The following is a 25,733-nucleotide window of genomic DNA, read 5'->3' on the forward strand; positions in this document are numbered from 1 at the left end:
ATAGTTTTAAAGGTTAAAAGAGCAATTTTATAGATGATCCAGTGTGAGATAGGCAGCCAATGAGCTTTTTGTAACAAAGGGGTGACGATCAAATTTTTTGGAGCCCGAAATAATTTTGATAGCTGGATTTTGTATGAGTTGAAGGCCTTTTATATCTTGGTATAACCTACATTATCTATGCAGATGACTTACAGATCCTGGCAAGGCTACACACCAATAGTACCCATGAAATAGATTATCTCAATCTTCACTTAACACGAATACCAGATTGATTACATACCAGCACATTAAAATTTAACCTGGATAAGTCTAAACTGCTTGTCTTCAGTATACCTGTGCCAACCCTTTCTATGCCAATCTCGATATCAGGGATCAAAATTCCAATTGTGAAATCCATCAAGATTCTAGGAGAAAAGCTAGACAGCTCCCGATGTTCACAAGCACATGTTTTCATTAGGTCTGCAATTGACCCAGCTGGGGATAAAATTATTTAGTTAGGCAGATGACTTTACGATCATCATCCCATTCGCTAACTCTCTCTCGGAAGTTACTCTCAAGGCAACAGAAGTACTAAATCTGATGGAGCAATGGATGACTGAAAAAACAAAATTTTTTGTAGCTTTGCCACACCCATTTGATACCAAAACTTCACTATGAATCAATAAACTTAGTTATCCTATTCAATCTACTATGAAGGTATTGGGTGTAACACAGGACCAGAGCCTAACCATGAAAGACCAGGTGGACTCCATAATCAGAAAGGGTTTTTTCACTCTCTGGAAGCTTCGGTTCATTAGAGCATATTTTGATGCGTCATCATTCAGAATTCTGGTACAATCCCTCATACTGAGTCAACTTGATTACTGTAATATCGCCTACTTGGCAATTTCCCAGAAGAACATGTGGGAACTACAACTGGTGCAAAATACAGCGGTCAAACTGATTTTCGGGTTGAAGAAGTTTGATCATGTAACACCTTCCTACCGACTTCTGCATTGGCTGCCAATGGAGGCACGTGTGAAGTTTAAGTTTGGTTGTTTTTGTTTTAAGGTACTATTTGGTTTAGCCCCTAAATATATAACTGACCTTTTCTCTTTCTCAGCCAACAGACATAAGAGAAGCTCACACTTGAATTTTCCTTCCCCTCAGATTAGAGGATGTAAATTTAAAAGACATCATCAACATCTTTTCTCACATCAGGCCGCATTATGGGGTAAAGATCTGGAACAATTGCTTACGCCTAAAAACATATTTGTTCCTGAAGTATTTAGGCAACTAACCTGCACAATCTTATTCCACAATAACTGATCCCTAGAGATGTTAATCACTAGCTTCTAACTTTGTTAACTCCACTCAATTTGTAGCATTTTTAATTATTGTAAACCGCATAGAACTTCACGGTCCTGCGGTATATAAACTGTTATTATTATTAATATAATAAAATTAGTTTTCTCAAGCTTCACACGATTTCTCCCACCCACCCACTGTAAAGTATTTCAGCATTCTGCATCGTTATCATATTGGGCAAGTCCAGGCTACATTACTGCAATGCACTTTTTCTAGGGATCAGAGCTTTAGATAAGTGTCATTTTCAACTAGGCCAGAATTCAGCTACACAACTGCTGACAAACTCCATAATGAACACTGGTTACCAATTTCCCACCATATCACTTACAAGCTGGTTCTTCTGACTTTTTAAGGTGCTTCATTCTAGACAGCCCTCTTATCTCTCTCGTTTAATAGTGCCCGAGATCATCAGCCCATAATCTATCTGTTCCCTCACTGGGACACATCTATTTTGATAGCATTCGCTTGAAGATTTTTAGTGCAAATGGCCTGCAAATCTAAAATTCACTTCCAGCTCCCCTAGTCCTGCAATTTGATCTAAGTAGTGCCTTCGACTTAGTCGATCACATCATCCTAATTGACTACCTGGAGTCAATTGGTATTTCGGATAACGTGTTAAAATGGATTCAGGGCTTTCTGACTAAACAATCGTACCAAGTTTACAGTGACAACAATCATTCATTCAGCTGGGTTAACTCATGTGGAGTTCTGCAGGGTTCCCCCCTATCCTCTACACTGTTTAACATTTACCTAGCCTCATTGGGTAATTTACTGCAAAGCTTAAAAGTCAAATTTTACATCTATGCTGACAACATCACTATAGTTTTCCCCCTAACAAACCTGACTTCTGAGACTAAAAACCATCTAGCTTCTATTTTAAAGAAATTGAACAATGGATGACAGAATTCAAACTGAAACTCAACCCAGAAAAAAACAAATTCTTCCTGGCGAGTCCGAATGACAAAATCAAAGATTCTTCAATTTCTTTCAACGGACAAGTCTTTCCAATTGTCGATTCCATAAAAATTCTGGGAGTGACTCTGGACTGTTACCGTACTCTAGATGCACACACGGAATTATTGGTTAAAAAAGGCTTCTCGACTTTATGGAAACTAAGAACCATCAGAAAGTACTTGGACGCAACTTCATTCCGTTTACTGGTGCAATCCTCCATTCTAAGCATGCTCAACTACTGCAACATCATTTACTTGGGGTCTTTCAAGAAAACCTTACAAAGACTCCGAATTATTCAAAACTTGGCGGTACGATTGATTTTTGGTATAAAAAAATGGGATCACATTACCCCCTACTATCAAGAACTTCATTGGCTGCCCCTGGAGGCAAGAGTTCTGTTCAAATTCACCTGTCTTTGTTTCAAATCTATTCTTGGTTTGGCCCCTATGTACTTGCTCTCTCATTTCAACTTGGATTGTTCCATTAGGCCTACACGCAGAATCCATATGTTTATCCATCCATCCATCCATCTATAAAGGCCTGCCGATATAGAAGATTCTTGTCATCTGAACAATCGGCTTAGTAACATTATTACACACTCCCCATCCTATCTAAGTTTTAGAAAACTAGTAAAAACTAACTTGTAACCTCAGATCTCTTAAAGCCCTTTCCCTTTTTACTCTAACCAATTTGTAACCAAGATCTCTCAAGCCTTCTCTGTATCCTATTCACATGTATCAATGACTTTTCATTGTGCCTATGTTCGCTGATTGTCCAGCTCTTCTTATTGTAAACTGCCTCGAACTATTATGGCTTTGGCAGTATTTAAAAATAAAAATTATTATTAGAAGCCAATCTTGGCAGATTTAAAGTCAATCTGAAGACATTCCTGTTCAGGGATTCCTTCGGGTCTGAGCCCTCCAGACTCCTAGCTCTCTTCTGTGGTATGATAGTCTGTGTGGATGTGATGCTTATTGCTCCTCCATTATAATGTCTTCTTTATCCCATTCCCTTCTTTTTCTATCTTGAGTTATCAATTTTTGCAGCTTCTTTCTCTCTTTAATTAATTGCTGTAAACCACTCAAGACAGTTTATTCTTATAACATGGTATATCAAGAATAAATTGAACTTGACGAGGAAGTTATCTGGTAGCTATGTTGTAGGAGTAAGGTTCATAGTCTAATTTTGAGTAGAAGATCTATTGAAGAAAGTTAGGGGTGGCAAATGGGAATGTCCAGTAACTGACTGCGAAGAGTATACATTTGTTCATCTCTTAGGAAGTTTGACCCCTTGTTCAAACTGGATCCCTCTCAGTACATTTTACTCAGTATACTCAGTAAAGCCCAAAAGCACCAAAACCATCGGAGAACACCAACTGAAGCTCATGTATAGAAACCATCTCAGAAACACCCATCCAATAACACAATTACTAAAGTTCATATATCACAGCTCATGTATTGTAACACCATTACGTAAACCGCTCTGAACTGACTACCCAGTCATTAGTAGCAGTATAGAAGCTTTCAATAAACAAACATACATAAGAACATAAAAATAGCCTTACTGGGTCAGACCAATGGTCCATCAGGCCCAGTAGCCCATTCTCACTTCCTGGGTTCCAACAACAACTACAGGGCCAGGGACTGAAAAGGTGCAGCTCTGAAAGGAGGTGATGAAGTCAGCACATTTAACCTTAGGGAGGAGCAAGTGCAGACCCGGGGATGAAGGGGTCACTGGGAAAGCAGCCACATGCAGAGCACCTGCATATCTGGTGTACAGTAACTTCCTGCTCTTACCTCATGTGAACCTCCTCTAGTTCCTCTTCTTTCTCCCGATTTATCCTCTCTAGCTCCAAGCGATGCCGTGCTCTCAGCTCTGACAACTCCATCTTTAACCGTTTGTTTTCTTCTTCTGTTTCTACAAGTCTGTCTGCGAACTCCTGGCGGACCACTTCAGACAAGCTGTTTCTCTCCTCTGTGAGCCTGTCTTTCACCTGCAGCGTGGAAATGGACACAGTGAAGTTCACAGCATTTCCCCTTCTCTTTAGTCAGACACCCCATGTCAGATTCCAGTCTCTATCCCCTCTTAAATCCTACAATCAGGCTATTGGTTTGATCATTGTTCTCCCCTTCATTGTACATTTTTCTTCATGATCCCCTGCACCTCCCCCTTGTTGCGCACCCACCCTCCCGAGGTCCAGTGCACCTCCCCCTTGCAACGCACCCACCCTGCAAATGTCCTCAGCCTCCTGCTCCTTCTGCTTCACCAAGCCCTGCAGACGGATCTTTTCTCCCTCCACCTCCACTAGTCGCCCCTTCAGTTCATTGCAGCGCTCCTGCAGCTTTTGCTCGGACCTCTCCAGCTCCTGCAGTTCAGCCTCATATTTCTCTCGAATCCTCTTTATCCTGTGATAAGAGACATACAAGAGTGGACCTGAGGGAGAGTATTTAAAGCTATAGCCTCAGTACTCTGAGGTTGTGGGTTCAAACCCACGCTGCGCCTTGTGACCCTGGCCAAGTCACTTAATCTCCCATTGCCCCAGGTACATTAGATAGATTGTTAATCCACCAGGACAGACAGGGAAAAATGCTCGAGTTCCTGAATAAATTCATGTAACCATTCTGAGCTCCCTTGGAAGAATGGTATAGAAAATTTTTTTATTTTTTTAAACTTCTTTATTCATTTTCACATCAATCAACAAGTTTACAATTTTATACACTATATTATACACAATCAATTGAATAAATAAATAAGTATAATCTTTTGATGAACACAGAGGATCTAGAATCAGAAAATAATATTAAATATTGAACTAAGGCCAGTACTGGGCAGGCTTGCACGGTCTGTGTCTGTGTATGGCCGTTTGGTGGGAGGATGGGCTGGGGAGGGCTTCAATGGCTGGGAGGGTATAGATGGGCTGGAGTAGGTTTTGACTGAGATTTCAGCAGTTGGAACCCAAGCACAGTACCGGGTAGAGCTTTGGATTCTTGCCCAGAAATAGCTAAGAAGAAAAAATTAAAAAATTTATATTGAATCAGGTTGGGCAGACTGGATGGACCATTCGGGTCTTTATCTGCCATCATCTACTATGTTACTTCATCTCTCCTAGAACCTGGGAATACCCTCCCTGCACCCATATCAGTTTACATTCTGTCCAGCCATAAATGTCACAAATCATTGAAGATAAGAGGTTAGAATAGCTTTTTAGAGAACGTGGTTAAAGTCATGAAATACAGCCCTGTTAACTATTAAATTCTGTGCCTTGTCTTCGTATGTCCACATTTGAAAGGAAGATTTGTTAATATGATCTCCTTTCTGTAAGAATATCTATTTGTGGAGGAGATATATGGCCTTACCTGCTCAATTTCCTTCCTTAGAGCCTCCAGAAGGCCAATACTCATAGCCTAACACCATTAGTAAATGGGGTTAGCACCCAATTTGTGTGTGGAGGCAGAGAAGGGGGCGGACCGCGGCAGAGAGAAGACAGCTCAGAAGACCCGATGGTAGCTTGCAAAGATCGCTAGCACTAGCGATCTTATGCAGGCTGATGGATTTAGGTAAATTGAGGCCAGAGGGAACACACAGGCCTTCCGGGAAGGGTGCAGTCTTTTGTGGGGGGGGGGGGACGACAGGCAGGCCTTGGGTGCAGGCCTTTAGGGGGGACAGGCAGACCTTCAGGGGGGGTGCAGTCTTTGGTGGGGGAGGGGGGAGTCGTACAAGCCTTCCGGGGGGGAGGGGGGTGCAGTCCTTCGTGGGGGGGTTGTACAGGTCTTCTGGAGGGGGTGCAGTCCTTCATGGGTGGGGGGGGTTGTACAGGCCTTCAGGGGGAGACAGGCAGACCTTGGGTGCAGGCCTTCAGGGGGGACAGGAAGGCCTTGGGTGCAGGCCTTTAGGGGGGACAGGCAGGCCTTCAGGGGGGAGGACAGGCAGGCCTTGGGTGCAAGCCTTTAGGGGGAACAGGCAGGTCTTTAGGGAGGACAGGCAGGCCTTGGGTGCAGGCCTTTAGGGGGGACAGAGGCAGGCCTTGATGGCAGGCCTTCAGGGGTGGGATATAGGCCAAGGGGGGACAGACCTTCAAGGGGGGGACAATCCTTCAGGGGAATGGGCCCTGGTGTAAAAGTACACGGAGGGAGGGAGGAAGGGGGGTTCAAAGAGATGTGCATATGCTAGACTTTGGGGGGAAGAAATAATGGGTCTAAAAATAGAGGAGAGGGAGAGAGATGATGGACAATGTGATTTAGGGAGGGAAGGAACAGAAAGGGAGAGATGGTGTGGAGAGGGGGATAGGGATACTGGATAGGAGGGTAGTTGGAAAGGAAGGAGAGATGCTGGATGAAAGGGTAGTTGAGAAAAGGTGGATCTGTGGATGGAGACGAAAAAAAGGAAAGATGCCAGACCTCTAGGGAAGGGAAACGGAGGGGGAGGACAGAGATGGCAGATGGATGATTAGCACAGAGAAAGAAGAAAGGAGACCCTGGCAAGCAAATTATCAGAAGACAATCAGAGCCTGAGACTAACAAGATTTGAATAATGACCAGACACCAAAAGGTAGAAAAAATCATTTTATTTTCTGTTTTGATTACAATATACCAGATTTGAAACGTGTATCCTGCCAGAGCTGGTGTTAGACCGCAAACGTGTGCTAGGATTTAACAGAGAGGAAAATTATTTTTCTTTTGTTTATACCACAGCACCAGTGTGGTTAGGAGAAGGCAAAGGGGGTGAAGAAGTCATAAAATAAACTCACCAGGATGTTTTAAAAAAAACACCCAATTGGGCAGGAAAATCGAATCGAATCGAAAAATCGATTCAATAGGCTGAATCGAATCAAAATTTTTTTTTTCCTGAATCAGGCAGCACTAACGGGGACAAATTTATCATTCTCTACTTGACATGTTCAGAAGACCGAGTTGAGAACCCCTACTCTGGGCACACACAGGACACCCCCATAGCCATTTATCATATGCTGCCTTCTGTCGGGACCTTCTTGTGAAACTCTGATCTGCAACCGATGGAATCTAGGTCTGGCTGGCACTGCCTTCACCATCTCCTCCCTAGCTGCTAACTTTTGAGTTAATGGGACAGGGTTCTTAGGTTGGGTTTAATGGCACTAGTAACACCTACCTGTTTTCTGCCGCTCGCTCACATTCTTCCCTGGATGTAGACATTTCTGCCTCCAAGCGCTGAATAACCAGCTCTATCTCCTTGTCTCTCCCCTTCCTCACTTCCTCCTTCAGTTCCCGTTCACGGGATAGCAGCCAAGCCTCCTGAAAATTCCAGTCAGCAATAAAGGGTTTAAATCGGATGAGAATGATACTGTCCAGACATGCAGAGGCTTCATTTATGTACGGCTGACAATGGTGGGGGAAGGGGGAGAGGGAGAAGCAAGTTCAAAGCCTCCAGTGACAAGATGTTTCTGTGAGGATACTGATAGAGGGCCCATGATGTACATTCCTTACCTAGTAATGTGGTCTCCAAGCTATTGCAAAGAATATATATATCCATAAAGGCCCTCCCGAAACCAACTGCTGACATGGCTTTCTTTCCCTTCTCCAGTCTAATGAAGTGGAAGAGTAGCCTGATGGTTAGAATAGCAGGCTGACAAGGGGAATCTATTTCAAATCCCATTTCATAAGAACATAAGAAGTGCCTCTGCTCTTTATGATTTTGGGGAAGTCACTTTAACCCTACACTGCTTTGGGTACCTAGATATTGAGCCCTCCAAGGACAGAAAAATAACTACTGTATCTGAATGCAAACCGTTTCGAAAGTTTTCAGGCAGTATAAAGGAAATAAAATGAGTCTCCCACCCACTTCCCAAAATGGAGCCTCATAACATCAGCTTAGAGCTCCTACCTCTTTCTTCATGTAGGTCTCCTGCCATGCCTGTTTCTCGATCTCCAATCTCTCCTTCAGGGCTTTCATCTCAGCCTGAAAAGAATACATGGTTAGTGTGGCTCAAGGCAGCCAACGAGCACTCCATGCCTAGCTATGAAACAATGCCAGGCTGAGGTCAGAAAGGAAGCAAATGAAATATATACTTGTGTAACAATGTATACAATGAAAACATTATGTTCTTACCCAATAACTTTCTTATTAATCTAATCTGATATTTCTGAGTCGCGCTATGCCGAAACAGGTTCAAGGCGATTTACAATGTTTTGAGTTACAGAATAAATATACTACTTTATAGTAGTTTGAGGAGGTCAGAATTATGGATAGGGTATTAGAGAAGAGAACTGAGGTTTGTAAGGTTTGTTAGTGGCCCCCACAATATATGGTTGGTGGGGTCACTTGAGAGGCGCCCTTACAAACGCCAGGTCCCAGGTTCAGTTCCCTCACAGATGATTCACCAGGAGTAGAATCAAATACAAAACACAGCCAGAGGTGGTTGCATAAACAATATATTATAGAAATAGGCTTACAGAAAAGTAGTATTCATAGGCATTACAACAATTAAGCATTACAATTAAGTAGAGAGCAAAGCAGTTTCCCTGCCTTACATAGTTCAGAGGCAGAGACAGAGAGTTTGAAGTTCTAGGGAGAGCCAGAGAGAGAGAGAAAACGGGGATGGGGTGATGGTCCAAGCTTCGTGTTCCAGAGATCGGCCAGAGAGAGAGAGAGAAAGAAAGAAAGAAAGAACAAGAGAGCCAAGACCCAAGAGCCAAGAGATAGACTTTTGTGTGTTGCAGAGAGGAGGCTTTTATAGCTTGGAATCTTATTCTGAATATAGAAAACTATTGAGTTTCAATAGAAGTTAAATCTTCCCTTCCTTAGTAAACTTGTGCTAGACAGCCGAAGAATAGGCTATGGTCAAATGTAATTTCCAGTATGCCTCTGACAATAGTTTCTGATTAACTTTAGTTATCTGTGCACCTGGACCCATTGTCCTAAGCACCCTCTTAATCAGACATTAACACATTAACACCTTTTAGCTAATCATGATTCAATCAGGGCTACTTAAAACATATCAATCAGGGCTACTTAAAACAGTCTCCCTGCCCTCAGGGTCTATCTGCATTCACATGCCAGAGTCAGATTGATATAATTTCCCATAGGCCTTCGCTGACATAAGTTATACCAACTGAAAATGCTGAATGCTAGCGATAGCTATGCTGACACTTACACCATATAAAGCTCCCCTTTATGACACACCTGAGAAAGAGGCGGAAGTCCTGTGTTCTCTCCAACATCCTTCTTACCCCGCTCCATTTACCCCCAAACTGGAAATTAAATGCTTGCCCTAACCCAATAGATTGTGCGCTTGGCCGAAAATGTACTGATAGGGCTGGCCATGTTAGTTATGTCCAAGTACATAAAGACCCCCATTGTACAGTTCTCTACTGTAGAGTCTGTCTTGGATCTTCTTCTTGTCCCAACCCTCAGGACTGTACCACATAAGGCAATTGTATGACTTTCCCACCATATAACTGTGAACTCCCTTTTCCTGTCCCCCATAGGACCCTGATGTACAATGGTTCTAAATCATATTTTCATTCCAGTCTGACAACAGCTCAGTGAGGCTCTGACACTAAGTACTGAATAGTCTTGCTGTCCAATTTAACTTTTTTTTTTAATATGGGAAAGACACTAATACCCTTTCAATGTAGGAGGGAGGGTGGGGAAGGGACCTGGGGGCCCAGGTATAGCCCCCAAAGCTGGCACTGCTCAGCCAGGCACCCCTTAGCTCAACTGAAGCAAGCAACAGGAGCTCAGAGGTAAACTAGAAGCAGAAGCCAGGAGCTAAAAAAAACTGCCATCCATCCACCTGCTGGAGACAGAGCAATACTAGTTGGCCAGGAGGCTTTCCATCCAATAAGACTTCAACTCGGTACTCTCTATCTCTACCTGCTGGTAGAGGGACACAACCCACTAGTCTCTGGATTCATTTCCTACTGATGCTAAGGAAGGGGTCATTTCTCAGACTGACAGCCAGTGCCTAAAGTTAACTGGATCTCTTTATCTGTTTAACTTTATTCACATATTCAGTGGCACTAAAAGTGAAAATCCATGGAACATACTTGAGTACCTGATTGTAAACCGCTTAGATAATCTTGATAGGTGGTATATATATATATAAAAAGGAGCATTCCAGGGCTGGCCAAAAATTTTCCTTTTTAAATAGCAGTATTCAGTAGCTGGACAGATAATTTACCCATTCAGACGGTACCACCCAAATAGCAGATAGAGTCCATCATTTCTTCCCAACTCTCATCATACTTAGAGAGATTCTCTATTCTTTTACCCTATCAATATGGCTTTCGTCCTAACTTCAGCACCGAATCCCTACTGTCTTCCCTGATTTCAAGGGTTCAACAACTTCACTCTTTAAACAAGTTCGCCGTCCTCCTACAATTTGACCTTTCCGCTGCTTTCGACGTTGTTCACCATGATATTCTTGTTTACCAACTCTCTGAGATAGGTATCAACTCCACAGTCCTAGGCTGGTTCTCTAAATTCCTCCGCTCTCATTCTTACATTGTTAACATGAATGGCACCTCATCCTCCCCCTGGAAACCGAATTGTAGAGTCCCGCAAGGCTCTCCACTATCCCCTATCCTTTTCAACATCTATATGTCCTCCCTAAAACTCCTCCACCTATTCCCCCTTGAAACAATTTACACTTATGCAGACGACATCCTCATCCTCCTCGAGACCGATTCGAACCTCACCGACCTGTCTAAGAACATATCCTCTTGTATAATGAACCTACAATCCTGGGCCCACACTGTGCAAATGAAATTGAATGAGCCCAAAACAAGACTTCTTTGGCTCGGTCCAAAACTAGATCACCTACCCACCTCCATCCCACTACCCTCTGGCTCCTCTCTGCAGCTTGAGTTCTCGAGCAAGGTCTTGGGCATCATCATTGATTCCACATTGTCCTTCAATGACCACCTCCAATCCTTGGTAAAAAAATGCTTTTTCAGCCTTCACATGCTTAGGAAAGTTAGATCCTGCTTCCATCAAAAACATTTTACCCTCCTTGTCCAATCCATCATCCTCTCCAGATTGGACTATTGCAACTCTATCTACTTAAGCCTAACTAAGAAAAACCTCCACAGACTCCAACGGATTCAGAATGCCGCGGCCAAGCTCATCTTCGCTAAAAGTAAATTTGACCATGTCTCCCTGCTCCTGGCCAAGCTCCACTGGCTTCCGATAATCGCCAGGGTCCACTATAAATGCACCTGTTTAGCTTTCAAAATCCTACACGGTATCCTCCCTCCCTTTATCCCACTTTCTTGGAATTCCTCAAACCCTAATACCACCAGATCCTCCCACAAATTAAAACTATCCTTCCCCTCGCTAAAAGGCATTTCTCACACAGGAAAGCTAGGGACTTCCCTCCACTTCAAAATCACTGAGCTCTGGAACAACCTTACCTCCCCTCTTCGGAACTTGAGCTCTCTCCAAGTTTTCCACAAACATCTGAAAACCTGGCTTTTCTCAAAAAATGTAAGTCTCCCTCCAACTTAGGAATCAAAGAAACTCTTATATCTTGGCATCCCAAGTCCTCTAAATTTTCTTCACACTTCTACCTCTAACCCTCTGTTGTAGTCCCTTCCTATTTCTCCTACTGTAAACCGCGTCGAGCTCTACGAACGTGGAGATGATGCGGTATACAAACCTAAGGATTAGATTACATTAGATATATATATACTGTATATATATATATATATAATAATAAAATGCTAAGCGCGCATGCGCACTCCTACTTGCGTGATCCGTAGGTCCGTGGCCGGCAGGAGTGCGCATGCTCGCTTAGCAGTGCCAGTGGCCGGCACAGAAATTGTAAAGCGCAGGCCTCCCTGCTCTCAAGGCATCGAAGCGGCAGTCCTCCATCCAGTCCACCAAAGTGGATCTTATGTCTGCCCTCCTCTTCAAAAAAGCCTGCTGAGGATCGTGGCCGGCTGTTGCGAACCTCACAGGCTGCTCTGCACCTTGGTAGCACGTTCCCTCTGACACACCGGATCATGTCAGAGGGAATGTGCATAGCGCCTGCGAGGTTCACTACAGCTGGCTGCGATCCTCAGCAGGCTTTTTTGAAGAGGAGGGCACACATGAACGACCAGGAAGCAAGATGCTGGACAGAGGGAGCAGGGAAGAGGTGCTGCTGGACAGGGGAGGGGAGGTAACAGGAAGGGAGGTCTACTACTGGACAGGAGGAGCAGGGAACAGGTGCTGTTAGACAAGGGGGGAGGAGGTAAAAGGAAGGGAGAAGGCCTACTGCTGAACAGGGGGAGCAGGGAAGAGGTACTGCTGGACAGGGGGGTGCTAAAAAGAAGGGAGAAGGGCTGCTGCTGGACAGGAGGAGCAGGGAAGAGGTGCTGCTGGACATGGGGGAGGAAAAATTAAGGGAGAAGGGCTACTGCTGGACAGGGGGAGCAGGCAAGGGGTGTTGGTGAGACAGAAAGAAAGACAGACAGACAGAAAGCGGCCAAGGAGATAGAAAGACAGACACACACATCTATTCTATTCTAGCACTCGTTAATGTAACGAGCTTAAAGACTAGTATATATATAAGGTGGTAAATGATTAAGAATATCAATTTGCATGCTGCCTTTTTCTCGTGACTTACAATATCTTTTCACAATAGAAGCCAGAATTAGATTTAAAGCAAGTATTATAATGTTGAAGATTCATCTCGGTTGGGTGCCTTCCCATTTGATTCAACTAGTAGTCTCATCTTTTAATTGCAAGAACTGCCTAAAGCTAAACTCTCCCTCGGTTAAAAGAGTGAAATCTAAGACAACGTTTACTTCCACTTTCCAATATCAATCAGTTGTTATATGTTATAGCATTCCATTGGAAGTGAGACAGATTTCAAACTAGCTCAAATTTAGAAAGATAGTCAAGGTGATTTTTTTTTTGGAAGAATATTTAAACTGGTTTGAGTTTGGAAAGTATAAAGTAGAAATATACGAATGCTTTTGATGTAATTCCTGGATGTCTCTTGTCATTTAGGGCTCCTTATACTAAGGTGCGTTAGGGCCTTAACGCGTACCACGCGGTAATTTCGTGCACGCGCTAAAAACACTAGCGCACCTTAGTAAAAGGAGCCCTTAGTTAATGTATGATGTTCAAGTGTTATATGATAGTATTTCATGTTGTTCTTTTTGTGCACTTGATGTAAGTTTGAAAAAGAATAAAGAAATTTTAAAAAATAAAAGGAGCCCTTAGTATATTAAATTTGTAATCTGCATAGAGAGAAGAGGTTTAATGGTGGAATGTAAGTACCATATTATATTGGACTGTATTACAAGTCTTGATTGTTACAACACTGCTTTTTGCAACTGGTTTTGACTCACTGAATCAAATGTGTGTTGCTGCTGGTGTCTCGATCCATATAAGTGGAGAAAAAAAAAAGATATACACATTTGCCACTGCACAAGTGTATCTCCGACATCTTTCCGGTTATACCCAACCTCCTTCGGCTCACTAATGTAATTGAAATTTGTTACCAATGTATTTGACAATATTCTCTGTAACATCACTGTATATGTACAGTCTCTTCCTCTGTAAACCGATCTGAACTGCTTGTGGTATTGCAGTATACAAATAAAAGTTATCATTATTATTCTGAATACTGATCTCAATCTGTAGCTGTACAAATTATACATGGTATAAGTTCTAACCCTTACTGCCTTATATTGCACAATCACTGCTAAACATACAGTCCTGTCTGATATAACATGTGATGCAGAAGATCACTAGGAATGGGAGGCAGAAATGTTGCAACAGTCTCCTTCTCCATCGTGTGCCTTTTAGCTTTTTGTTAAAAGGTTTAAGCTCCCTGATTGGTCCAGGGTCCAAGCAGGTGTAGATATTAAAAATTCTCCCATCGTATCATAACCGACCCTATGATTGGATCTTAGCTAAAAGGCCACACACAGAGGGTTACTTGCCACTTTGGATTATGAATCTAGGTTTTGTTTTGCCTGTTTCTGACAAATGCATAGCTTCTATATTTGCTCACTTCCTTAGTTGAAATACCCCAGGCCACTACTAATCAACAGTGAGGGAAGGTGGTGAGACAAGACAGGGGGAAGAGTTTCAGTGCTGAACATATCTTCACCACCAATAGCACAATATCTGCTCAGACACAACTCAGTGAATGCGGATAAATGGACAATGGAACCGAGTAATTTAGTCGCATCAAGTTTGTTGTGTCTCTGTGTAAACCTGATAGTAGCCCACAATATAAATCTGAGAGGTTGTGTGTGTGTGGGGGGGGGGGGGGAGGGGAATGTTGTAAGAAGACAGATGAGTAAAGTGTCGATTTGGCTGTCTGACCTGGTGCCGTCTCTCCTGCTCTTCCTTGCTTTTCTGATAGTCCTCCTTCAGTGCCATTACGTTAAGGGAACACTTTTCCTCCAGCTGCCGTTTCATGTCATCTACTTCTGATCTTTGTCTGCCAAGCAAAAAATACATCTGGGTCAGAACCAAATTCCTCCTTTTGCGCAGGACCAGAATTCCCACCGACAATATGCTAAGCAGCAGTTCTTTGACACCTGTGTACTGTAACACATCTCCCCTACACTGCCAAAACATTTGATCGGATACACAAACATTGGCTCCCTGTTCAATACTGTATTAAGTTCAAAATTTGGATTCCTGCTTTTAGAGTTCTTCCTAGCAGTAGTCATATCTTGCTTTCTCCATGACCTCCCCGTGTCTCTACATCAGTGGTTCCCAAACCTGTCCTTTTCAAGATATCCCTAATGAATATGCATGAGAGAGATTTGCATACCTGTCACTTCCATTATATGCAAATCTCTCTCATGCATATTCATTAGGGATATCTTGAAAACCTGACTGGCTGGGGGGGGGTCCCCCAGGACAGGTTTGGGAACTACTGCTCTACATGACTATTGTCTGCTCCCCACCCCCACCCCCATTGTTGAAAGCTCGTTTGGAGTCAACTGCTGTAGATGCTATGCATTCCTGTCTTATGGAATTCACTAACCCAGGATCGGTCTACGACACCTTTAGAACATCTCTGAAGGACAATTTTTCAGCAGGCGTTTGCAGAGCTCAATTAGCTTAGTGTTGCCTGACCTTAATCAGGACTGAGTATTACAGAAAACTACACTGGCTGCCGATGGAGGCAAGGATCATCTTCCATGTTTGCCTGCCTCTGCTTCAAAATAACAGGTTCATCCCCAATCTACCTGTCGCACTATTTTGAATTTCCAGGCACCACCTGCACACGTCGTGCCTACCTATTTGCCTTCCCATCCTTCAAGGGCTGTATCTACAAGAGATTCCTTGATAGATCTCTGTCATTCCAAACAGGCAAATGGAATAAATATCTAACCACCCTCATTTCAAATGCACCCTCCTACCAAACCTTCAGGAAATCAATTAAAATCTATCTCTTTGATAAATTTCTCTGACTCCCTTCCTGCCTTGTTGTATCTCTGATATGTCTCCAGATATACCTGACTACTCTTGACTTGCTAATGTAAATTGAAAGTCTTTTCTGTAACATTGCTGTCTGTGTACAGTCTCTTCCTCTGTAAACCGCTCTGAACTACGGTATTGCGGTATGCAAAAATAAAGTTATTATTATTATTATTAAATCAATTTATTTTCTGACTTAATAGGATTATCGCCTAAATTGTTTGTTTCTTTTCTATTAGTTGGTTGGATTTCCTTTTATTTGATTTTTTTTTTTTAATGCTTTAACCTATTTTAGAAGACTAAAGTGTTATAGGAAATCTACATAAATGAAAAAATGATAAGGACATGTCAGAGAGAGGCATTGTGTCTATAACCCAATATCACCCTGCTCACTGTAGATTAATACTTTCAGAAAAGAAAAGGGTGGTACCAAGCTTGTGTCAGTTATAAAAGATTTAAAATACTGAACATAAGGACAGAGAAAGAGCACAGGGATAATATTCAGCTGGTGGTGGTCAGTGTTTTGCTAAATGCTGGCTGCTGGTAGCTGAAACATTCAGTGCCAGGTCCTGTCCGGGTATCAGCACTGGATTTCCTGGCACACATAAGAACATAAGAATAGCCGCTGCTGGGTCAGACCGGTGGTCCATCGTGCCCATCAGTCTGCTTCCTCAGTGGCCCCTAGGTCAAAGACCAGTGCCCTAACTGAGTCTAGCCTTACCTACATACGTTCTAGTCCAGCAGGAACTTGTCCAACTTTGTCTTGAATCCCTGGAGGGTGTTTTCCCGTATGACAGAATCTGGAAGAGCGTTCCAGTTTTCCATCACTCTCTGGGTGAAGAAGAGCTTCCTTACATTTGTATCCCCTTTTAATATTAGAAAGTGCCCTCTCGTTCTCTCTACCTTGGAGAGGGTGAACAACCTGTCTTTATCTACTAAGTCTATTCCCTTAATTATCTTGAATATTTCGATCATGTCCCCTCTCAGTTTCCTTTTTTCAAGGGAGAAGAGGCCCAGTTTCTCCAATCTCTCACTGTACAGCAACTCCTCCATTAGAAGCACTGAGATACTTGCCCACCAGCCTTTTTGCTATCCTAAATATCTCCCAGCTCTGCCCAGATTCCATCCTGCCTAAAAACTTGGCACCGACTAGAGTTTCAAGTTTATTAAAATTTTGATTTACACGCAATATCAAATATTTTCAATGCGTATCACAAAAATAAAATTGGGAGCTAAATAAAATCATTTGAACATTAGACATAAAAACATATCCTTAGACGATTAATAATACATAAGGAATACAGGGATAAAACTACATTTGTTTAAAGTAAAAAACCAAAAGAAAAACATCTTAGGGAAGAGCAACATCAGGAAGATTCTTAAAAACAAAAAAACAAAAAACAACATTAGTATTTAAGTGAAACTTGGGCTAAAAACACTACAAGAACACTACAAAGAACACTACAAGCTCATTGTACAATCCCTCATACTTAGTACCTTAAGATTACTGCAACAGCCTCTATCTACCTTGTCCAAACAACATGATAAAACAACTACAGACCGTTCAAAATACTGTCATCAGACTCATCTACTCACTTAGCAAATTTGACCACATCACTCCCGCCTATGTAGACGCGCACTGGCTTCCGATAAAAGCAAGAACTCTGTTCAAATTCTATTGTCTACTATTTAAAGTAACCCATGGCACTGCCCCCAGCTACCTAAACAACCGCCTACACCGCTACCACTCACCCAGATCAAGAAGAACTCAGAACCTATTCACCTTCCCCACTCATAATGGTACCCGACGTAAGAAACTTTACAACAGCCTCCTGGCGACACAGGCAGCGAAAATTGACCCCCACCATCACCAAACTGATGATCAAAACAACAGACATCAAAGTGTTTCAAAAAGAAATCAAAACATTTCTATTCAAAAAACACGTCCTTACTTACTAATCTCCTCCCACTCGTACATGCTTTCTCCCCTGTGAATAACACACTAGTCAATTCCTTGAATCTTACCAACCAAAAAATATCCAGACCACTAAATAAGCATCTACCACATGTATCCAATAAACTTATCCCTTCAATGTTAGGTTATCCTCCTCAGCTACCCGAATATATTGTTATTCTCCACTGTTTCCTGTAAGTACTTGAATCTTTACTATGTAATTCCATCGGATAAATACAGATATCCTCTAATTTGTAACTATCAACTGTATCATGTAATGTACATGAATCTTTGTTATACAATTCTCTCGGTAATGTCCAGATATCTTCTAATTTGTAATCCGCTTAGAACCGCAAGGCACAAGCGGAATAGAAATCACTAATGTAAAAATACATATTTAAAAGAAGACTTAATCTAAGAGTAAGTAGGAAGAGCAATACTAAGTGTGATTCTATAGTTTATAGTTTATTCAATTTTTGATTAAACGCCTTTTCGATACTACAAAGCGTTGTACAAAGTAAAAAGTATTAACATTTAACAAAAATGACAATTAAACATACTTTCCTATAGTAAACTACAAGACTACAGACCGTACAAACTGGATAAATGTTGACCCGTAGGCCATAGAAACATAAGGAAAAGGGGGAAGAAATACACTTGTAATAGAAAAGTGAGGAACATATAAGGGAAAAACACTTAGGAACTGGGGAGCAGTATAAAATTAATAGTTAAGGGAAAGTAGTTCAGTTAAAAGCATCGTTAAAGCCTATAAAGTTAGGCCCACCGTACAGAACTGTGCTTAGTGCTACATAAGCAGCCTCAGTCACTGTGAGGTGTCCTAACTTCTACGCATGCCGTATTGATGCCAGGTTTCCTTGGATTAAATGCTTCTGCCTAAGTTGGGTGCACAACAGCACCTAAGTCAGAAACAGGCCCATGATCTGCCCCCTAACCACGCCCACTTTTAAGTAAGCATTTTGGCCTAGGTGCTTAACTTCCAACTGAGTCCAACACCAATTATTAGGTTAACTGCCAATTATCGGTGCCAATTTTAGCCTAATTAAGTTAGACACCTAAATTTAGATTGACATTATAGAATTTGGGGGTATCTGGATAGTGCTGCACAGTCTGCTAGAGAGAATGTGGTGTCAGCAGTTAGCTTAACAGGGTTTAAAAAAGGTTTGCATAACTTTCTAAAAGAAAAGGCCATAAAAGACATTATTAAGAACATTAGAATAGCCTTACTGGGTCAGACCAATGGTCCATCTAGCCCAGTAGCCCATATTCATGGTGGCCAATCCAGGTCACTAGTACATGGCAAAAACCCAATAGTAGCAACATTCCATGCTACCTACCGATCCAGGGCAAGCAGTGGCTTCCCCATCTGTCTCAATAACAGCCTATGGACTTTTCCTCCAGGAAACTGCCCAAACCTTTTTTAAAACCAGCTACGTTAACCGCTCTTACCACATCCTCTGGCAACGTGTTCCAGAGCTTAACTATTCTCTAAGTGAAAAAATATTTCCTCCAATTGGTTTTAAAAGTATTTCCCTGTAACTTCATCGCGTGTCCCTTAGTCTTTGTAATTTTTGACGGAGTGAAAAATCGATCCACTTGTACCCGTTCTACTCCACTCAGGATTTTGTAGACTTCAATCCTATCTCCCCTCAGCCGTCTCTTTTCCAAGCTGAAGAGCCCTAACCGTTTTAGTCTTTCCTCATACGAGAGGAGTTCTATCCCCTTTACCATCTTGGTCGCTTTTCCTTGAACCTTTTCTAGTTCTGCTATATCTTTCTTGAGATAATGCAATACTCCAGGTGAGGTCGTACCATGGAACAATACAGGGGCATTATAACATTCTCAGTCTTGTTAACCATCCCTTTTGTTTTTTTAATAATTGCTTTTTTGGCTACTGCTGCACATTGGGTAGAAGGTTCAGCGTACTGTCTACAATGGTACTCAGATCTTTTTCTTGGGCGCTAACCCCCAAGGTGGACCCTAGCATCTGGTAATTGTGATTTGTGTTATTCTTCCCAATGTACATCACTTTGCATTTGTCCATACTAAATTTCATCTACCACTTGGACGCCCAGTCTTCCAATTTCCTAAGGTCCGCCTGCAATTTTTCACAATCTGAATGCGTTTTAACAACTTCATCTGCAAATTTAATCACCTCACTTGTTGTTCCAATTTCCAGATCATTTAAAAATAAGTTAAATAACACTGGTCCAAGTACAGATCCCTATGGCATTATTAAGATGGATTTGGGAAAATCTACAGCTTATTCCTAGGATAAGGAGCATAAAATCTGTTTTACTCAAGGGAGATTGCCAAATACATATGACCTGGGTTGGCTGCTGTTGGAAACAGGATACTGAGCTTGATGAACATTCAGTCTGTCCCTGTATGGCAACTCTTCTGTTCAATTATGTAAAACTAAAAATCTGGGTACGACGTCAGCACATCTTAAATAGCGCTGGTGTATAATGACCCTGGAGAAGCTGTAGAATGCCCACAGGCTGGAGGGAGAACTAAAAAGAGCCGATTCTTACACTGACCGTGAGATTCATGTTTTCCTTTCTATGACTATTCCAATTCAGACAACTGGCATTTTTGTTACTTCATTAACTCTCAACTTAAAAGAATGTTTTTATATATATAGCATGTCACCTAGAAGTCATGTAAGCCCATGGCCTGTCTCCCTACCTGGCAGCTTGCTGATTTAGGCGTTCCTTCTCTTCTGCCACTTCACTGTAGAGTCTCCGTCGCTGCTGCTGGAGGGACTGTTCTTCCTGCTCCAGCTGCTTTTCATACCTAGGTGAGAGAATGAAATTAGGTTTTTACCTGCTATTTTTTTTTTCTTTTAGTCCCTCCAGACCAGCACAGAACATATGGGTTTACACTCCTCTGCAAGCAGGTGGAAACTGAGAACACATTGACTTTTGGCAGTAGTAAGAGTGGGCTGTGCAGTCCCTTCTACAATCAGTCTGACGAATAGCCAAGCGGGAACTAAGAACTAAAGCACTGTGAACTATAAACACACCAACTCCACTCTCATATGGAAAAGACAAAGTAGTTGTCTGGAATGGCCAGGGAAACACTGTAGAATACTGATTAAAACAAGAACCTTCAAATTGTCCCCACAGTTCGCCAGCTAAGCCAAATGCCACTGCTCATATTATACTCCCCCAAGCTCAGTCTGGCACCAGAGACAGGGACCAGAAGGCCACTAACCAAATTCAAACAGCCCTACACTAAACCAGGGAAGACTGCAAAAGCTTGACACCTCCACATGCTTGGGACTGCACAGCCCACTTGTACTACAGCCAAAAGTTTGTGTCTCAAGTCTCCACCTGCTGGTCTTGGTGAGCTATTACCCATCAGTGAGCTGTGCCGGTCTGGAGAGACACTTAAGAATTAGAACTTTTGATAGCTTAATAATTTCTGGATTTTGGAAGGGCAAGTAGCATTGCCCAAGTGGAGCTGAAGGTTGAGAAGAGTCATCAAGGAAGTGGAAATAACTGAGCACAATTCAAGCACTTGCTTGGGTTAAGATTCTTTCAGTTTCCTCTTCCTGAGGATGCCCTCACATGCCTCTGAGACTCCTTTTGTCCTTCCCACTTACCTTTGTCTGGCTAGCTCTCGTTCCCTCTGACTGAGCTCTTCCTTCTCCTGCTCCAGGTGCTCCCTCAGCTCCTCCGTCTGGCGGATGTAACGTTGTGCCGCCCTCTCATCTGATTGCAGCATCTCTGCTTCATGTAGCAACTTCAGTTTCTTGATCTCCTGTTTGTGTTTAGTGATTAGTTTCTGGATCTCAGGCTCCAGGCCTGGGGGGGAGGGAGGTGGAGAAAGGTTATCAGTAGGAGGTACTCTGATGACCTCCTTGTTTTATGGTTGACACACAGAATCAGTCCATTCAGCAAGAAAGGTTATGACTTCAACTGAAGAGCATATGCTATTTCTCACCAAACAGTTGCAAGAGGACTGGGATAGCTTTGAGAGAGAGTGAATGTGTCAGCATTAAATCTTTCTGCAGCTTTGTTCTCTCCTCTTAATTCCATCCCCTTACTGTTCAGGGGCCCCAAATGAGGGCAGAGTATGAATATATGCCCCTGCCTGAATGCCATATGGAAATCTTGGATTCACATTAGATATTGGCCAACTACAAAATGGAGATTAGAGAACATCTTATCTATAAACTTCCCATTGATCAAAAAAGTCATCTCATTTTAATTCTTCCATAAAGTATTATTTGAGAAAAAAAAAAATGCATAGATGGGATATAAAATGGCTTTGGAATATGGGAGATCCAAGCACAGGGACATCAGTAGGGCGGTCATTGACTGCAGCTCTTGTTTCCATGTCATATGCTAATATCCATCCAGTGCAGCTGCCGATGCCCTTTGGTTCTGCCTGTTTTATTTCCCCCCAAAGTGTCACCACCCACGCACCTTTCACAGTGATTTCTTTAATTTTCTTGGTTTTTTCATCAATCCATTTCTCTCGTCTGATTTTCTCAGTGGCGCTCATCAGTTCTTTCAGCTTCTTAATCTCCTATGGAAGAGCAAACACTGGAGTCCAAGCTCTACCTCACCTTTCCACAACATATTCACATCTATAAATGCTGGCACTGAGCAGAGAAATATACTAAGATTACATATAGGAAGTATTAAAGTGAGAAAGCCAATCTTAAGTGGTTCCTTTGATGAAGCATTCGTGAAACAGGGGCCCTGGTGGGATTTCGACAACTTTACAGGTTGGATTTATATAGCAGCGTGGAAAAAAAGAGCATGAGAGCTACGTGCAAGTTTATGTAAGTGTACAAGCCTGCTACTACAATGTACAAGTGTCTAACTGTACCAGCCTGCTATCCTGATTGGCAATTACATTACATCACAGAGATTCTTATATACCGCAGCGACCTCACGGTTCTGTGCGGTTTACAGGTCAAGAATTACTAACAATGTAGCAGATCACAATTGATCTAAGAGTTTACCAGATATTATATTTCCAACAGTTACCTAAAAGCTGAAATGTAATGAGTCACAGTGAATTAGTCATAATGTTTACCAAAAAGATGTTTTCAACATTTTTTAAAGGCTGAATAAGATGTGAAAAATGTTATATGAATATCAATTTCTTTTTCCCATAGAGCTGCCTGAAATGCCAACATTTTATCAAGGAAACGTTTGTAAACACATCCCTTTACTGATGGAAAATCAAGGAGGTGCACTATACGTAAATGTTTCCTACTAACAAATCTGAAACAATAAAAATTATAACTAGGTAGCAATCCATTCAAAGCCTTAAAACAAACAGCCTAATTTAAAAACCACTCTAGCCTCAATGCAATTTATAATACTGCAAAATATGGTTTGTTCGTTTCAATCCAAAAATCAACCTTACTGCAGTAAGGAACTTAGAGGGGAGGGTTATTTGAGTGGGCAGACTTGTTGGGCCGTAGGCCCTTTTCTGCCGTCATATTCTATGTTTCTATTCTGAATGATCTGCATTCTTTTTATATTTTGCTTAGAGATCGAAAGATAAAGGATATTACAGTAATCCAATGAACTCAAAATAAGCGATTGTACCACCAGTCTAAACGCAGTGAAATCAAAATAAGGCTTTACCGTTCTTAATTTCCATAAAAGGTAAGGAGAAATTAGGTTCTTACCTGCTAATTTACTTTCTTTTAGCTTCTCCAGACCAGTAGAGGTTAACTTTACAAGTGGGTATATATCTGATCATGACCAGCAGGTGGAGACTGAAAACAAAACTTTGGGACAGTATATCCTAGCCCCTCCTCTCTATTTCCCTCAGTCTGCCGAATAGCCAAGCAGAACCAAGAACTGGAAAAAAACAGAGAGAAAAAACAATACTCCGAAAGGAGTAACAAATAACATACCCAAAATGCTGTTGGAAAATGCAGAGGAGAAATTCCCGAAGGAAGAATGTCCCCCACAGCTCGCCAGCTAAGCCAGCCGAGCCACAGCCGCTGTTCTTCAATTCTCCCCGGCCCTAGAAAAATACTAGAACCCGCAGCAAAAACCAAAAACTGCCCGCGCAACAGCCCCAACAACAACAACAACAGACAGGGTGGGGACCTCTACTGGTCTGGAGAAGCTAAAAGAAAGTAAATTAGCAGGTAAGAACCTAATTTCTCCTTCTTTAGCACTCTCCAGACCAGTAGAGGTTAACTTTACAAGTGGGACGTACCAAAGCAGTCCCTCTTACGGGCGGGACCCCCGAAGGGCCGATACCAGAACACGCTCACCGAACACCGCGTCCCGACGCGCCTGAACATCTACCCGATAATGTCGAACAAAGGAATGCAAGGAGGACCAAACCGCAGCCTTACAAATATCCACTGGAGGCACGAGCGACGACTCAGCCCAAGAAGCCGCCTGACCCCGTGTGGAATGAGCCTTGAGAAACTCCGGAACAGGCTTCTGTTTCAGAAGATATGTGGAAGCAATCGCCTCCTTGATCCAGCGCGCAATAATAGCCTTAGAAGCGCCAGCCCCCCGACGAGGACCCGCCAGAAGGACAAAGAGATGATCGGATTTCCGGAATTCCCGAGTCCGCTGCACATAAGAGCGGAGAACCCGACCGACATCCAACTTGCGCAGCTGCCGTTGCTCAGACGAGCCCTCCCGATTTCCCAAGACCGGGAGGACCACCGATTGATTGACATGAAAAGAAGACACTACTTTCGGCAGAAAGGAAGGAACAGGCCGCAAGACGACCCGCTCCCTAGAAAACTCCAAGAAGGGAGCCCTACAAGAGAACGCCTGCAGCTCAGAAACACGCCTAGCAGACGTAATGGCCACCAAAAAGACCGCCTTCAAAGTAAGGTCCTTCAAAGAACAGCCATCCAAAGGCTCAAAAGGCGGACGCACCAGAACCGAGAGAACCAGATTGAGATCCCAAGAGGGAACCGAGGGCCGAATGGGAGGCCGAAGCAACTTGGCCACCCGCAAAAACCGAATCACATCAGGAAGGGCCGACAAACACTGACCTGACACCAACCCTCGAAAAGCCGACAGGGCCGCAAGATGTACCCGGAGAGAAGACCAAGCCAGGCCTCTATCCAGGCCATTCTGCAAGAATTCTAGAATGTGAGGCAGGGAAGCGCGAAAAGAGACCACTCCCCGCGCCCGGCACCATCCCTCAAAGAGACGCCAAACCCGCACATAAGCCCGAGAGGTAGAAAGCCTACGGGACCCCAAGAGTGTAGAAATTACCTTGCCTGAATAACCCTTCCTGCTCAGGCGACCCTTTTCAAGAGCCACGCCGTAAGACAGAAGGGAGACGGGTCGAACATGGGAATGGGACCCTGCGTCAGAAGGTCGTCCAAGAGAGGCAGAGGAAGAGGATCCGCCACCAGATGCCTCACCAAATCCGCATACCACGGACGCCGAGGCCAATCCGGAGCCACCAGAACCACCAGCTCTGGATGGCGAACAATGCGAAGAAGTACTCTGCCCACCAGCGGCCAAGGAGGGAACACATACAGGAGCCCCTCCATTGGCCACGGCTGGAACAGAGCTTCCAGACCCTCGGCCAGACTGTCCCTGCGCCGACTGAAGAAGCGGGGCACTTTGGCGTTGCCACTCGTGGCCATCAGGTCCATCAGGGGCTGCCCCCAAGCCTGCACTATCAACCGAAACGCTCCGGCGCCGAGAAACCACTCTCCTGGATCCAGGAAGTGACGACTGAGGAAGTCTGCCTGAACATTTTCTACCCCGGCTATATGAGAAGCCGAGAGGTCCAGAAGATGGGACTCCGCCCAAACCATGAGCCGAGCCGCCTCCTGCGCCACAGGAGTGCTCTTGGTGCCCCCCTGACGATTGACATAAGCCACCGCCGTGGCATTGTACGACAGGACTCTGACCGACTTGCCCAGCAAAAGGGAGTGGAAAGCTAACAGCGCCAGCCTGACCGCTCTGGTCTCCAACACGTTGATCGACCAGGAGGCCTCCTCCGCGGACCAGGTGCCCCGAGCTGAGTGGCCCATAAACTGAGCCCCCCAACCGAGGAGACTCGCATCCGTAAGGAGCACCGTCCACTG

The 25,733-nt window shown here is 43.3% G+C and overlaps 1 protein-coding gene across 3 annotated transcripts in view; it reads right to left on the reverse strand.

Moving 5' to 3' along the window:
• Window positions 1–25,733, reverse strand: part of CEP131 (centrosomal protein 131) — a 126,579-nt gene that overhangs the window by 35,350 nt on the left and 65,496 nt on the right. For 2 of the 3 annotated variants that reach the window (XM_033961698.1, XM_033961700.1), the window contains 8 exons: window positions 22,114–22,216; window positions 21,288–21,489; window positions 20,369–20,476; window positions 14,599–14,716; window positions 8,158–8,232; window positions 7,426–7,568; window positions 4,529–4,706; window positions 4,098–4,294 (listed from right to left, as the gene is read on the reverse strand). In XM_033961698.1, the coding sequence (XP_033817589.1) occupies window positions 4,098–4,294; window positions 4,529–4,706; window positions 7,426–7,568; window positions 8,158–8,232; window positions 14,599–14,716; window positions 20,369–20,476; window positions 21,288–21,489; window positions 22,114–22,216 (1,124 nt within the window). The remainder of the gene's footprint in view (window positions 1–4,097; window positions 4,295–4,528; window positions 4,707–7,425; window positions 7,569–8,157; window positions 8,233–14,598; window positions 14,717–20,368; window positions 20,477–21,287; window positions 21,490–22,113; window positions 22,217–25,733) is intronic. The other variant, XM_033961699.1, reaches the window with a different exon arrangement.

This window comes from Geotrypetes seraphini, chromosome 10, assembly GCF_902459505.1.
Source record: "Geotrypetes seraphini chromosome 10, aGeoSer1.1, whole genome shotgun sequence".
Taxonomy (NCBI): Eukaryota; Metazoa; Chordata; class Amphibia; order Gymnophiona; family Dermophiidae; genus Geotrypetes; species Geotrypetes seraphini.